The 15,558-nt window shown below is 47.6% G+C and overlaps 1 protein-coding gene across 4 annotated transcripts in view; it reads left to right on the forward strand.

Moving 5' to 3' along the window:
• MARK4 (microtubule affinity regulating kinase 4) overlaps window positions 1-15,558 on the forward strand; it is a 70,645-nt gene that overhangs the window by 25,081 nt on the left and 30,006 nt on the right. For all 4 annotated transcript variants that reach the window (XM_073598057.1, XM_073598058.1, XM_073598059.1 and 1 more), the window contains exons 4-7: window positions 10,299-10,347; window positions 10,432-10,497; window positions 11,313-11,383; window positions 14,219-14,275. In XM_073598057.1, coding sequence (XP_073454158.1) covers window positions 10,299-10,347; window positions 10,432-10,497; window positions 11,313-11,383; window positions 14,219-14,275 — 243 coding nt within the window. The remainder of the gene's footprint in view (window positions 1-10,298; window positions 10,348-10,431; window positions 10,498-11,312; window positions 11,384-14,218; window positions 14,276-15,558) is intronic.

The raw sequence follows: 15,558 nt of genomic DNA on the forward strand, positions 1-15,558 counted from the left end.
TTCATACCTCCAGATCCTTCCATATACATCCAGATACTCCCATATCCCTCTGGTTACCCCCAGATCCTTCCACATGCACCCAGATATCCCCAGATCCCTCCAGATACCCCCAGATCCTTCCATATACATCCAGATACCCCCAGATCCTTCCAGATACTCCAGATCCTTCCATATACATCCAGATACCCCAAGATCCTTCCAGATACCCCCAGATCATTCCATATACATCCAGATACCCCCAGATCCTTCCATATACATTCAAATACCCCCATATCCCTCCAAATACATCAGATACCCCCTGGTCCTTCCAGATTCTTTCAGATACCCCTAGATCCTTCCATATACTTCCAGATAAATCTAGATACCCCAAGATACATCCAGATACACCAGGTACTCCCAGACACCCCCAGCTGCCCCCTATACTTATCCAGATACCCCAACACACCTTCCGATATTTGTATCCCCCTCTTCTTCCTAGATACTCAATACCTCCAGATACTGTGCCTCCATATTTATCCAGATACTATCAGATACCTCCAGATGCCCCCTAATAATTTGATATCCCCCTAGGGTTGCCACCTCATCCTTTTAAAAGCAAACACATATTAAATTACACAGGTTCTGTGGCTGATTAAGATGGTAATTACATTCACTTAGTGCCTTACCTGCATTAAATTAACCCCAGAACCTGTGTAATTAATATGTGTTTGGTTTTAAAGGGATGAGGGGGCAACCCTAGATCCCTTATTCCCCCGTTACATTCAGATCCCCCCGATACCTCCAGATACTCTAGAGATACCCCAGATAACTGTAGATCCCTCCTGATAACTTGATATCCCTACTGATCCCCCCAGATTCCCCTGGTACCATCAGATGCCCCCCCCCCCCGATACCTTTTAGATCCCTCGTGACATCTTCAGATACCCCCTCATACCTCCAGTTTTTCTCTGATACCCTCAGATCCCTTTGATAATTTAAGATCCCCCAATACCTCCAAAATCCCCTCTTGATACCTTTGGATCCCCCTAATAGTTCCAGATACCCTCCCCCCAGTATGCTCAGAACCCCCCAATATCTTCAGATCCCCCTGATAAGTTCAGGTTCCCCCTCCCCCCAATATCTTCAAAACCCTCCTGATATCTTCAGATCCCCCTGATATCTTCAGATCCCCCCTGATACATTTAGATCCCCCTGACATATGCAGATCCCCCCTCATACCTCCAGATTTTTTCTGATACCTTCAGATCTCTTTGATAATAAAAAATCCCCCTAATAACTCCAGAATCCTCCCTTGATCCCTTCAGATCCCCTCTGATAATTCCAGATCCCCCTGATACCTTCAGATCCCCCTGATAGTTCCAGATCCGCCCCCTCAGTATCCTCAGAACCCCCCTCATATCTTCAGATCCCCCTATTACCCTCATACCCCCCCCCCTCCCCAATTGTCTTCAAAAGCCTCATGATATCTTCAGAACCCCTTGTTACCTTTGGATCCCCCCCCCCCCCAGTATCTTCAAAACCTCCCTGATATCTTCAGATTCCCCCCCTGATAATTCCAGATCCCCCTGATAATTAAAGATCCTCCCTGATATCTCCAAATAACAACAGATACCCCAGGATACCGCTACATCCCCCCAGATTATCTGTAGCCCATAGACTCCTTCCCTATGAAGACATCCACAATGCGGGATTAGAGGAGACCTCAGACCATATTTGTCTGACACCAGATCCGAGGTGTGTGTCATGTCTGAGCACGGAGACCTTCTGCTGCTTTATAGAACAAAAGCCAATTGTAATGTTTCCTGTCTATTGTCTGATGGTGAGGAGGAAACCTTTAATAATGCAGCATGAGGCTGAGGATGGAGGCAGGAGATCCATGGATAGGAGAGCTAATGAATGGAGGTAGTAGATCCATGGATGGGAGATCGGGTAATGGAAATAGTAGATCAATTGACATGAGATCTGGTGAATGGAGACAGTAGATCCATGGATAGGAGATCTAGTGAATGGAGGTAGTAGATACATGGATGAGAGATTTGGTGACTAGAGGTAGTAGATCCATGGATGGGAGATATGGTGCCTGGAGGTAGTAGATTCATGGAAATCTGGGTGTCACAGCAGTACAGTGTGAGGCTGAGAATGGAGGTAGAAGATCCATGGACAGGAGATGTGGTGAATTGAGTCAGTAGATCTATGGAGATCTTGATGTTGCACTACTACAGTTGAGACCGAGTATAGAGGTAGTAGATCCATGGGCAGGAGATCTGGTGAATGGATTTAGTGGATCAATAAACAAGAAATCTGGGTGTTACACCACTACAGTGTAAGGCTCAGAATGGAGGCAGTAGATCCATAGATGGGAGATCTAGTGACTGGAAGCAGTAGATTCTCAGACAGAAGATCTGGTGAATGGAGGTAGTTGATCCAAGGACAGGAGATCTGGTGAATGGAGGTAATAGATCCATGGATTGGGGAGCTGATGAATGAAGACAGTAGATCCATGGACAGGAGATCTGGTGAATGGAGGTAGTAGATTCAAGGGCAGGAGATCTGGTGAATGAAGGTAGTTGGTCCATGTATGGGAGATCTGGTGAATGAAGGTAGTAGGTCCATGTATGGGAGATCTGGTGAATGAAGGTAGTAGGTCCATGTGCAGGAGATCTGGTGAATAGACGATGGAAATCAATGGAGATCTAGGTGTCACACCAGTACAGCGTGAGGTTGGGATGTGATGAATGGAGGTTGTAGATCCATGAACGGGAGATCTGATGAATGGAAACAGTGGATCCATGGAAAGAGATCTGGTGCAAGAAAAACAAAACAAAAGTCCGCGGATGGCCGCACTCCAGTGAAAAATTATTCCTTTATTAATGTAAATCCATACAGCAAGGATAAAACCGCTAACGCGTTTCACACCATCAAGACAGGTGCTTATTCATAATGAATAAGCACCTGTCTTGATGGTGTAAAACGCGTAAGCGGTTTTATCCTTGCTGTATGGATTTACATTAATAAAGGAATCATTTTTCATTGGAGTGCGGCCGTCCAGACTTTTGTTTTGCTTTTCTTGCATGTGGTTGCATATTGAGCCACACCCTGAAGAGTCTCCACCCTGAAGAGGGAGGAGATCATTGGAAACAGACACCTGGAGCGGGTTTTTCTTTTTTGCTGTTTCTGTGTCCGAAAGAGATCTGGTGAGCAGAGGTAGTAGATCCATGCAAATTCCCAAGGAACATATCTCTATACCCATTCCTCCCATGGTGCACCACCTTACCCAATTTTCTCTCGATACAATTTTATGTCTATTACTCCTATGCTGCACTCTATATCCTTCCCTCCCATATTGCAGCTCTCTGGCCTTCCCTCCCATATTTCATTATCTATCCTTCCCTCCCATAGTGCAACTCTCTATCCTTCCCTCCCATAGTGCAACTCTCTATCCTTCCCTCCCATATTGCAGCTCTCTGGCCTTCCCTCCCATATTACATTTCTTTATCCTTCCCTCCCATATTTCATTCTCTATCCTTCCCTCCCATAGTGCAACTCTCTATCCTTCCCTCCCATGGTGCACCTTTCTACCCTTCCCTCCCATGGTGCACCTCTCTACCCTTCCCTCCCATGGTGCGCCTCTCTACCCTTCCCTCCCATGGTGCGCCTCTCTACCCTTTCCTCCCATGGTGCTCCTCTCTACCCTTTCCTCCCATGGTGCTCCTCTCTACCCTTCCCTCCCATGGTGCGCCTCTCTACCCTTCCCTCCCATGGTGCGCCTCTCTACCCTTTCCTCCCATGGTCCGCCTCTCTACCCTTCCCTCCCATGGTGCTCCTCTCTACCCTTCCCTCTCATGGTGCGCCTATCTACCCTTCCCTCCCATGGTGCTCCTCTATACCCTTCCCTCCCATGGTGCGCCTATCTACCCTTTCCTCCCATGGTGCTCCTCTCTACCCTTCCCTCCCATGGTGCGCCTCTCTACCCTTCCCTCCCATGGTGCTCCTCTCTACCCTTTCCTCCCATGGTGCGCCTCTCTACCCTTCCCTCCCATGGTGCTCCTCTCTACCCTTCCCTCCCATGGTGCTCCTCTCTACCCTTCCCTCCCATGGTGCGCCTCTCTACCCTTCCCTCCCATGGTGCTCCTCTCTGCCCTTCCCTCCCATGGTGCGCCTATCTACCCTTTCCTCCCATGGTGCTCCTCTCTACCCTTCCCTCCCATGGTGCGCCTCTCTACCCTTTCCTCCCATGGTGCGCCTCTCTACCCTTCCCTCCCATGGTGCGCCTCTCTACCCTTCCCTCCCATGGTGCGCCTCTCTACCCTTCCCTGCCATGGTGCGCCTCTCTACCCTTCCCTCCCATGGTGCGCCTCTCTACCCTTTCCTCCCATGGTGCGCCTCTCTACCCTTCCCTCCCATGGTGCGCCTCTCTACCCTTCCCTCCCATGGTGCGCCTCTCTACCCTTCCCTCTCATGGTGCGCCTCTCTACCCTTCCCTCCCATGGTGCGCCTCTCTACCCTTCCTTCCCATGGTGCACCTCTCTACCCTTCCCTCTCATGGTGCGCCTCTCTACCCTTCCTTCCCATGGCGCACCTCTCTGCTAGCCTAATACATAGCAGTGTGGATATAAATCAATGATTAAAAAAAAAAAATCTGATTTTTTTATTTTTTATTTAAAGATTTTTTATTTTTTTTATCAAATTTATTTAAATAAAATGCCTTTGGAGTAAAAATCTAAATATAGTTTTCCAATTAAGATATATGAATAATTTAGTTTATTCAGCATGAAATAGAGCTTTGTTATGTAGCATGAGGCTGTATATTCTGCAATATTTACATTTTTGGTAAACTCACTCAATGAACCCAAGCTCTGCAAGCTGAGATAACATGCACTGCATTGATGCATTTACACAATTTCACAGTAATCATGAGATAAAACAAAGTTCAGGAATATTCCTCTATGTACACTACAAACTGTATGATTGAATCGGTTCTGTCTAACCTGACAGCTTATTATTCTAAATAGGAAACCTTCATTTTGTTTGTAAATATTAAAAATTCTAACTACCAGTGAGAACAAGTCCTTACATTTAAAGAGCTCCTGTCACTTCAGATCCATCATGGCAGTGCCTGTTAGCGGGCGTCCACTCACCTGCCGCCGCCACATCCCTCACCTTGTTGTGTCACCGCCCCATCACCAGCCGTCCAATTAAAGTGAATGGGGCTGTCAGTGAGACAACAGCGGATCAAAGGAGGAGCCACTGCAGGACAGAGATGACAGTTGTTCTTTAAAAATTATGATTTAAATCAAGTCTTTTTACTAGTGATTTAAATCAAATCTACCCTCATACATGATCTATTTCTCTGCCCATCCTTTCCATGGGGCATATCGCTGCTCATTCCTCCCATGTTTCAAAACTCTAACCATCCTTCCCATGGTGCACCTCTCTACCAGTCTCACCAATAGTGCAGCTTTCCCATAGTGCACCACTTTACCCTTCCCTCCCCTAGTGCACCTCTCTATCGGTCTCAGTCAATGCTGCGGCCTTCCCATAATTCCTCTCTTCCTATTCTTTGCCAAGTTGTACCTCTGTACACATCCCATACTCTCCCATGGTGCACCTCTCTATAAGGCTCATGCTGTGTCCTTTTATTCCTTCCCATAGTCCTGCCTACTCTTTGCCATGTAGTTCCCAATGCTTCTCTCTGCCCATCTTTTCCATGGCAATTCTATGGCAATACACAGGTATTCATCCTGAATGTGTTTCTTCCAGGATTGGTAATATGAACTCAGGTGTCCTTCATAAATGGATTTTATCTATTTGGCCCAATAGAGATGGGTGTCTAGTATGGAAGTGTCTTCTCCAGGTTTGGCAATACAGAGCTAGGTGTTCATTCTGAGTATATCTTCTCCAGGTTTGGCTATGTGGGAGACAGGTGTCCATTATGCATATGTCCTCCCTAGGATTGGCCATACAGAGATAGACTTCTGGTATGAATATGTCTCCTCCAGGTTTGGCCATACAGAGATAGGTGTTTATTACCAATAGGTCACCTCCAGCTTTAGCCATATGAGTCAGGTGTTGGTTATGAGTATGACTTCTCCAGGCTTAGACATACAGAGATAAGTGTCCGTTATGAATATGTCATTTTCAGGTTTGGCCATATGGAGATGGGTGTCCATTAGGAATATGACTCCTCCAGGTTTGGATATACAGAGATAGGTGTCTGTTAAAAATATTCCTTCTCTAGGTTCGGCCATACAGCGAGAGGTGTCCCTTATTAATATGCCTTCTCCAGGTTTGACTATACGGAATATGTCTTCTCCAGGTTTGACTATACGGAATATGTCTTCTCCAAGTTTGGCCATATGAGACAGGTGTTCGCTATGAATATGACTTCTCCAGGTTTGGATATACGGAGATAGATATCTGTTATGAATATAACAGCTCCCAGTTTGGATATAAGGAGATAGGTGTCCATTATAAATATGTCTTCTCCAGGTTTGACAATACAAAGATGGGTGTTCATTCTGAGTATATCTTCTCTAGGTTTGGCTATATGGAGACAGCTGTCCGTTATGCACATGTCCTCTCTAGGATTGGCCATACAGAGGTAGACTTATGGTACAAATATGTTTTTCTCCAGGTTTGGATATACGGAGATAGGTACCATAATGAATATGTCTTCTCCAGTTTGACAATACAGAGATAGGTGTCTGTTACAAATATGTCATCTCAAAGTTTGGACATATGAATCAGATGTTCCTTATAAATATGTCATCTCCAGGCTTAGCCATACGGAGATACTGTAGGTGTCTATTACCAATATGTCATCTCCAGGTTTAGCCATATGAGTTAGGTGTTGATTTTGAGTATGACTTCTCCAGGCTTAGATATACAGTGATAAGTGTCCGTTATGAATATGTCTCTTCCAGGTTTGGCCATATGGATATAGGTGTCCATTATGAATATGTCTCCTCCAGGTTTGGCCACATGGAGATAGGTGTCTGTTAGGAATATGTCTCTTCCAGGTTTGTCCATATAGAGATGGGTGTCCATTATGAATATGACTCCTCCAGGTTTGGATATACAGAGATACAGTAGGTGTCTGTTAAAAATATACCTTCTCTAGGTTTGGCCATACAGAGGGGGGTGTCTCTTATGAATGTGCCAGGTTTGACTATACGGAATATGTCAAGTTTGGCCATATGAAATAGATGTTCATTATGAAGATGTCTTCTCCAGGTTTGAATATAAGCAGATTGGTGTCCATAATGAATAATTCATCTCAAGGTTTGGCCATATAGAGATAGATGTCCCTTATGAATATGACTCCTCTAGGTTTGGTCATACAGAGGTAGGTGTCTGTTATAAATATGCCTTCTCCAGGTTAGGTCATACAGAATTCAGTGTCTGCCAGGTTTGATAATAGGTTGATAGGTGACCATCATGAACGTGTTTGTCATTAGAATTCAGGCTCTGAGTCTTCTGTTTATTCCTGGATTGTATTGTAGGAGTTGTTGTGCTTTCTGTTCTCTGAATAGGATTTAAGGGAAATTGTTGAGGAGAATTATTAGGGCTGACAAGGGAAGCAGGACTAGGCCTCTGGGGTGATCAGTCACAGGGACCACATTCACAGCGGGACCCATAGATGACCTGCTGGTGGGACTGCTTTGTGGTTACATTGTTTATATTGGTTGGTATTTGAGTCCTCGTGTTGTTTCTCCTCTGCAGACTCGGCTAGAGGTCAGCCTGTCATGAGGAGCACATGGCGTTGTTGGCTGTGTGCGGCGGTGTGGTAGAGCGGATGGAAATGGTGCTTTATCGGGAATTGTATTGATCCTCCTTGGCCTAGTCCGCAGTCACAGCGAGTCTCACTAGACGAGTCACGTCACACGGGTTCACTTCTGGCTCAGTGCTCCAGATCTGGAAAATTACAATTCGTAACAAAATTAAATCTTTTACGGAGCAGATAACTGTCGTGTGTCACTGAATCTCTACATGAAATATGGATGGATCAATAATGGTGATTATTGTTGATTCAGAGGAGGCCCATGATGAAATTCCTGGCACTTCCTGTCTTGTTCCTCTTGCAATCTACATAATCCTTCCTGTAAAGAGAAAGGGACTCTTCCTGTTTTCTGTTAGTATTAGCAGAAGATTTTCATACCTTATACCTCGCTCTCCGATCTCCTCATTCTCCCCAATGTCTCGGCTCTCTGATCTCCTCATTCTCCCCCACATCTCGGCTCTGTGATCTCCTCATTCTCCCCCACGTCTCGGCTCTCTGATCTCCTCATTCTCCCCCACATCTCGGCTGTCTGCTCTCTTCATTACCCCATGTCTTGGCTCTCCACTAAATGTTGGACTTTCCTGGAAAATATACAAGCAGTAGAAAGTCAAACATAGAACACTTTTTCACAGGTCCCAGCTTCAATACAGGAGGAATCAGAGTGCCCTGCTCGTTAGAGCTTACAATCTGGGAGGGAGGGTCAAGTGATACAAATGTGAATAACTGTGGGGGATTAGCTGATGGAGAAAATAAATGTACAGTTGTTAGGTGTGGGCAGGGTAGGCCTCTCTGAAGAGATAAGTTTTCAGGGATCATCTAAAAATGGACAGAGTGAGAGATAGTTAGACAGATTGGGGTAGGGAGTTCCATAGGATAGGAGAGGCTCGGGAGAAGTCCTGAAGGCAAGCATGGGAAGAGGTGACAAGGGAACTGGAGAGCAAGAGGTCTTGGGAGGAACGACGGGAATGATTTGGCTGGTATGTTGAGACTATGCTAGTGATGTAGCTGGGGGCAGAGCTGTGGATGGGTTTGTAAGGTGTTGTTAGTATTTTGAATTCAATTTGTTGGGTGAGCGGAAGTCAGTAGGGGGATTGTCAGAGAGGGATGGAGGCCAGTGGAGGGATTGTCAGAGAGAGGTGGAGAACACTGACTGGAGGCTAGTGGATAAATTGGCAAAGGTGGGTAAAGAACACTGAATGGAGGTCAGTGGAGGGATTGGCAGAGAGGGGTGGAGGAAACTGAATAGACGCCAGTGGAGGGATTAGCAAAGAGGGGTGGAGGACAATGAAAAGAGGTCAGTGGAAGGGTTGGCAGAGAGGGGCGGAGGACACTCAATGGAAGCCAATGGAGGGATTGGCAGTGAGGGGTGGAGGACACTGAATGGAGGTCAGTGGAGGGATTGGTAGAGAGGTGTGGAGGACACTGAATGGAGGTCAGTGGAGGGATTGGTAGAGAGGTGTGGAGGACACTGAATGGAGGTCAGTGGAGGGATTGTCAGAGAGGGGCGGAGGACACTCAATGGAAGTCAATGGAGGGATTGGCAGTGAGGGGTGGAGGACACTGAATAGAGGCCAGTGGAGGGATTGTCAGAGAGGGGTGGAGGACACTGAATGGAGGTCAGTTGAGGGATTGGCAGTGAGGGGTGGAGGACACTGAATAGAGACCAGTGGAGGGATTGGTAGAGAGGGGTGGAGGACACTGAATGGAGGTCAGTTGAGGGATTGGCAGAGAGGGGTGGAGGACACTGAATAGAGACCAGTGGAGGGATTGGTAGAGAGCTGTGGAGGACACTGAATAGAGGCCAGTGGAGGGATTGTCAGAGAGGGGTGGAGGACACTGAACGGTTGGTAAGGTGGATGAGTCTGGCAGCAGCATTCATAATGGACTGAAGGGGGAATGGCCTATGTAAAGGTAATCCAATGAGAAGGAAGTTGCAGTATTCGAGACGAGAGATGACCAGGGAGTGGATTAGGAGCTTTGTGATGTCATTGGTTAGGAAGGGGCGTAGTTTGGAGATGTTGCGGAGGTTGAGGTACAAGCTTTGGACAGAGATTGGATGTGGAGAGGAGAGCTCATCTTTTTATCCGACCTTCCAGTTTCCATCACTGGAACTTCATGGCAGCTTCTCTCTGCTTCTAATCCTGATACAGAGCAGGCGGACTGACAGCGGAGCTCTCCCTGTGTAATGCGACAGTGCGGTCCGCACACTGAACACACCTTCTACACACTATAGGTTTTATCCTGCGATATATGGATGATATACAGAGAAGGTTTTGCGATATGATGTATAGAGAGTACATAAGCTGATAGGTGGGAATTGTGTATCTGGGTCTTGTGGTGGGATAAATGGATTCCTTATACTCTACATCTGATAGTATTGCAGTGTGTAGGGTGGAACCTGGTGGTGGGGGATGGGGGGGGGGTCTCTTTTTTTGTTGGGGGATGGAGGGGTCTCTTTTTTTGTTGGGGGGGGGGTCTAATATTTGCAGAAAATAATGTTACATTTATCTCTTCACAGCTGTTTCGTGAAGTTCGGATAATGAAGGGACTCAACCACCCGAATATTGGTAAGAAATGTATATGAAGCTGTGTGTGCTCCTCTCCATACCCAACGTCTCCTTCACCTAGGAATCTCTCTTTATGTCTTCTAGTCAAACTATTCGAGGTTATAGAGACCGAGAAAACACTCTACCTAATCATGGAGTACGCCAGTGGAGGTATGGAGGCCCCCCCCACATCCTCATCTCCTCTTCAAATATTCTCTCCTGTCTCCTCTTCTCTATCTCTCCCCCTCCCTCCTATTTTATCTCTCTCCCTTCTCTCCCTTTGACTCCTCTCTCTCTGCGCTCTCTTCACCCAGCTCCTCTCTCATCTCGTCTCTCTGCACTCTGTCTCCGTCCCTCTCCTCTCCCTTTTCATTCTTCTCTCCTCTTCTCTCACTTCTCCCTTTGCTCTTTCTCCCTTATGTTTTTCTCTCTCATCTTTCCCCTGTCCTCTACCTTTTCCTCTCTCTCAGCCCCTCTCTCCTACCTTTCTCTTCCTTTCGTCTCGTCTCCTCTCTCTCTCCCCTTCTATTTTCCTCTCCTCTCCTCTCCTCTCCTCTCCTATTTTCCTCTCCTCTCCTCTCCTCTCTCTTTCTCTCTCTCTCTCCTCCTCCTCCCTCTGCTTCTCTCTCCTCTCCTTTCTCTCTGTCCCTCTCCTTCCTCCCTTCCTCTTCCTTTTACTCTCCTTTCCTCTCTCCTCCCCTCTCCCCTCCTCTCTCTCTTCTCTCTCTCTCTCTGCTCTTCTTCCTTTTCCTCTCCTCTCCCTCACTCTTTGTCTTTGTCTCCCTCTCCTCCATTTTTCTCTCTCCTCTCCTCTCTATTTCTCTCTCTCCACCTCCCTCTCCTCTTCCTTTTCTTCTCACATCTCCTCTCTTCCATCTCTTCTCCCTTCTCTCCTCTGTCTTTCTCTCTCCTCTCCTCTTCCTCTCCTCTCTGAATCTCTTTTTCCTAGTCAGTATATAACGGTGTTCTCTAATGCTCTCTCTTAGGCGAGGTGTTTGATTACCTCGTGTCTCACGGTCGTATGAAAGAGAAAGAGGCTCGTGCCAAATTCAGGCAGGTGAGCAGATCTCTCCATATCAGTGTGTATTCACAATGCATGTTCCTGGGCACCCTCCCGCCTCTGCTATTCTATATACCTGTATACCAGGTGTATAATCCCGACATAGGTGGGCTCTACATCACTCTGCCCCCAGCAGGTGTACCCCCGGGAGTATGACCTCTTACCTATCCCTCATCATATCCTCACCTGTCCCCCGATCATATCCCTCACCTGTCCCTCATCATACCCCTCACCTGTCCCCGATCGTATCCTCACCTGTCCCCGATCATACCCCTCACCTGTCCCCGATCATATCCTCACCTGTCCCTCATCATATCCTCACCTGTCCCCGATCGTATCCCTCACCTGTCCCCGATCATATCCCTGAGCTATCCCCGATCATATCCTCACCTGTCCCTCATCATATCCCTCACCTGTCCCCGATCATATCCCTGAGCTATCCCCGATCATATCCTCACCTGTCCCTCATCATATCCCTCACCTGTCCCCGATCATATCCCTGAGCTATCCCCGATCATATCCTCACCTGTCCCTCATCATATCCCTCACCTGTCCCCAATTGTATCCTCACCTGTCCCCGATCATATCCTCACCTGTCCCCGATCGTATCCTCACCTGTCCCGATCGTATCCTCACCTGTCCCGATTGTATCCTCACCTGTCCCCGATCGTATCCCTCGCCTGTCCCCGATCGTATCCTCACCTGTCCCCGATCATATCCTCACCTGTCCCCGATCGTATCCCTCGCCTGTCCCCGATCATATCCCTGAGCTATCCCCGATCATATCCTCACCTGTCCCTCATCATATCCCTCACCTGTCCCCAATTGTATCCTCACCTGTCCCCGATCATATCCTCACCTGTCCCCGATCGTATCCTCACCTGTCCCGATTGTATCCTCACCTGTCCCCGATCGTATCCCTCGCCTGTCCCCGATCATATCCTCACCTGTCCCTCATCATATCCCTCACCTGTCCCCAATTGTATCCTCACCTGTCCCCGATCATATCCTCACCTGTCCCCGATCGTATCCTCACCTGTCCCGATCGTATCCTCACCTGTCCCGATCGTATCCTCACCTGTCCCGATTGTATCCTCACCTGTCCCCGATCGTATCCCTCGCCTGTCCCCGATCGTATCCTCACCTGTCCCCGATCATATCCTCACCTGTCCCCGATCGTATCCCTCGCCTGTCCCCGATCATATCCTCACCTGTCCCCGATCGTATCCCTCGCCTGTCCCCGATCGTATCCTCACCTGTCCCCGATCATATCCTCACCTGTCCCCGATCGTATCCTCACCTGTCCCGATCGTATCCTCACCTGTCCCCGATCGTATCCCTCGCCTGTCCCCGATCATATCCTCACCTGTCCCCGATCATATCCCTCACCTGTCCCCGATCATATCCCTCACCTGTCCCCGATCATATCCCTCACCTGTCCCTCATCGTATCCTCACCTGTCCCTCATCGTATCCTCACCTGTCCCCGAACATATCCTCACCTGTCCCCGATCATATCCCTCACCTGTCCCCGATCATATCCCTCACCTGTCCCCGATCATATCCCTCACCTGTCCCTCATCGTATCCTCACCTGTCCCCGATCATATCCCTCACCTGTCCCTCATCATATCCTCACCTGTCCCTCATCATATCCTCACCTGTCCCCGATCATATCCTCACCTGTCCCCGATCGTATCCTCACCTGTCCCCGATCACATCCTCACCTGTCCCCGATCATATCCTCACCTGTCCCTGATCATATCCCTCACCTGTCCCCGATCGTATCCTCACCTGTCCCTCATCGTATCCTCACCTGTCCCCGATCATATCCTCACCTGTCCCCGATCATATCCTCACCTGTCCCGATCGTATCCTCACCTGTCCCCGATCATATCCTCACCTGTCCCGATCGTATCCTCACCTGTCCCCGATCATATCCCTCACCTGTCCCCGATCATATCCCTCACCTGTCCTCGATCGTATCCTCACCTGTCCCCGATCGTATCCTCACCTGTCCCCGATCATATCCCTCACCTGTCCCTCATCGTATCCTCACCTGTCCCCGATCGTATCCTCACCTGTCCCCGATCGTATCCTCACCTGTCCCCGATCGTATCCTCACCTGTCCCCGATCGTATCCTCACCTGTCCCCGATCATATCCCTCACCTGTCCCTCATCGTATCCTCACCTGTCCCCGATCGTATCCTCACCTGTCCCCGATCGTATCCTCACCTGTCCCCGATCATATCCCTCACCTGTCCCCGATCATATCCCTCACCTGTCCCTCATCGTATCCTCACCTGTCCCTCATCGTATCCTCACCTGTCCCCGATCGTAGCCTCACCTGTCCCCGATCGTATCCTCACCTGTCCCCGATCATATCCCTCACCTGTCCCCGATCATATCCCTCACCTGTCCCCGATCATATCCCTCACCTGTCCCCGATCATATCCCTCACCTGTCCCCGATCATATCCTCACCTGTCCCCCATCGTATCCTCACCTGTCCCCGATCATATCCTCGCCTGTCCCCGATCATATCCCTCACCTGTCCCCGATCATATCCCTCACCTGTCCCCGATCGTATCCTCACCTGTCCCCGATCATATCCTCACCTGTCCCCGATCATATCCCTCACCTGTCCCCGATCGTATCCTCACCTGTCCCCGATCGTATTCTCACCTGTCCCCGATCATATCCCTCACCTGTCCCCGATCGTATCCTCACCTGTCCCTCATCATATCCCTCATTTGTTCCATTGTGAATCCTCTGGATGAATTTTTTCGGATTTTGGAATATTAATTTTGTTCTTCCATTTCTTATGCTGACAGATTGTATCTGCCGTCCATTATTGTCACCAGAAGAACATCGTCCATCGAGATCTGAAGGTGAGAATCATGAGAAATTCATGTGAGGAGAAGAGATCTCAGAGAATGTAATGTGAGGAGAAGAGATCTCAGAGAATGTAATGTGAGGAGAAGAGATCTCAGAGAATGTAATGTGGAGAGTGAGGAGAAGAGATATCAGAGAATGTAATGTGAGGAGAAGAGATCTCAGAGAATGTAATGTGGGGAGAAGAGATATCAGAGAATGTAATGTGAGGAGAAGAGATATCAGAGAATGTAATGTGAGGAGAAGAGATCTCAGAGAATGTAATGTGAGGAGAAGAGATATCAGAGAATGTAATGTGAGGAGAAGAGATATCAGAGAATGTAATGTGAGGAGAAGAGATCTCAGAGAATGTAATGTGAGGAGAAGAGATATCAGAGAATGTAATGTGGGGAGAAGAGATATCAGAGAATGTAATGTGGAGAGTGAGGAGAAGAGATATCAGAGAATGTAATGTGAGGAGAAGAGATATCAGAGAATGTAATGTGAGGAGAAGAGATATCAGAGAATGTAATGTGAGGAGAAGAGATCTCAGAGAATGTAATGTGAGGAGAAGAGATATCAGAGAATGTAATGTGGGGAGAAGAGATATCAGAGAATGTAATGTGGAGAGTGAGGAGAAGAGATATCAGAGAATGTAATGTGAGGAGAAGAGATCTCAGAGAATGTAATGTGAGGAGAAGAGATATCAGAGAATGTAATGTGGAGAGTGAGGAGAAGAGATATCAGAGAATGTAATGTGAGGAGAAGAGATCTCAGAGAATGTAATGTGAGGAGAAGAGATCTCAGAGAATGTAATGTGGGGAGAAGAGATATCAGAGAATGTAATGTGAGGAGAAGAGATATCAGAGAATGTAATGTGAGGAGAAGAGATATCAGAGAATGTAATGTGGGGAGAAGAGATATCAGAGAATGTAATGTGAGTAGAAGAGATATCAGAGAATGTAATGTGAGGAGAAGAGATCTCAGAGAATGTAATGTGAGGAGAAGAGATCTCAGAGAATGTAATGTGAGGAGAAGAGATCTCAGAGAATGTAATGTGAGTAGAAGAGATATCAGAGAATGTAATGTGGGGAGAAGAGATATCAGAGAATGTAATGTGAGGAGAAGAGATATCAGAGAATGTAATGTGAGGAGAAGAGATATCAGGGAATGTAATGTGAGGAGAAGAGATATCAGAGAATGTAATGTGAGGAGAAGAGATATCAGAGAATGTAATGTGAGGAGAAGAGATATCAGAGAATGTAATGTGAGGAGAAGAGATATCAGAGAATGTAATGTG

This window comes from Aquarana catesbeiana, linkage group LG09, assembly GCF_042186555.1.
Source record: "Aquarana catesbeiana isolate 2022-GZ linkage group LG09, ASM4218655v1, whole genome shotgun sequence".
Taxonomy (NCBI): Eukaryota; Metazoa; Chordata; class Amphibia; order Anura; family Ranidae; genus Aquarana; species Aquarana catesbeiana.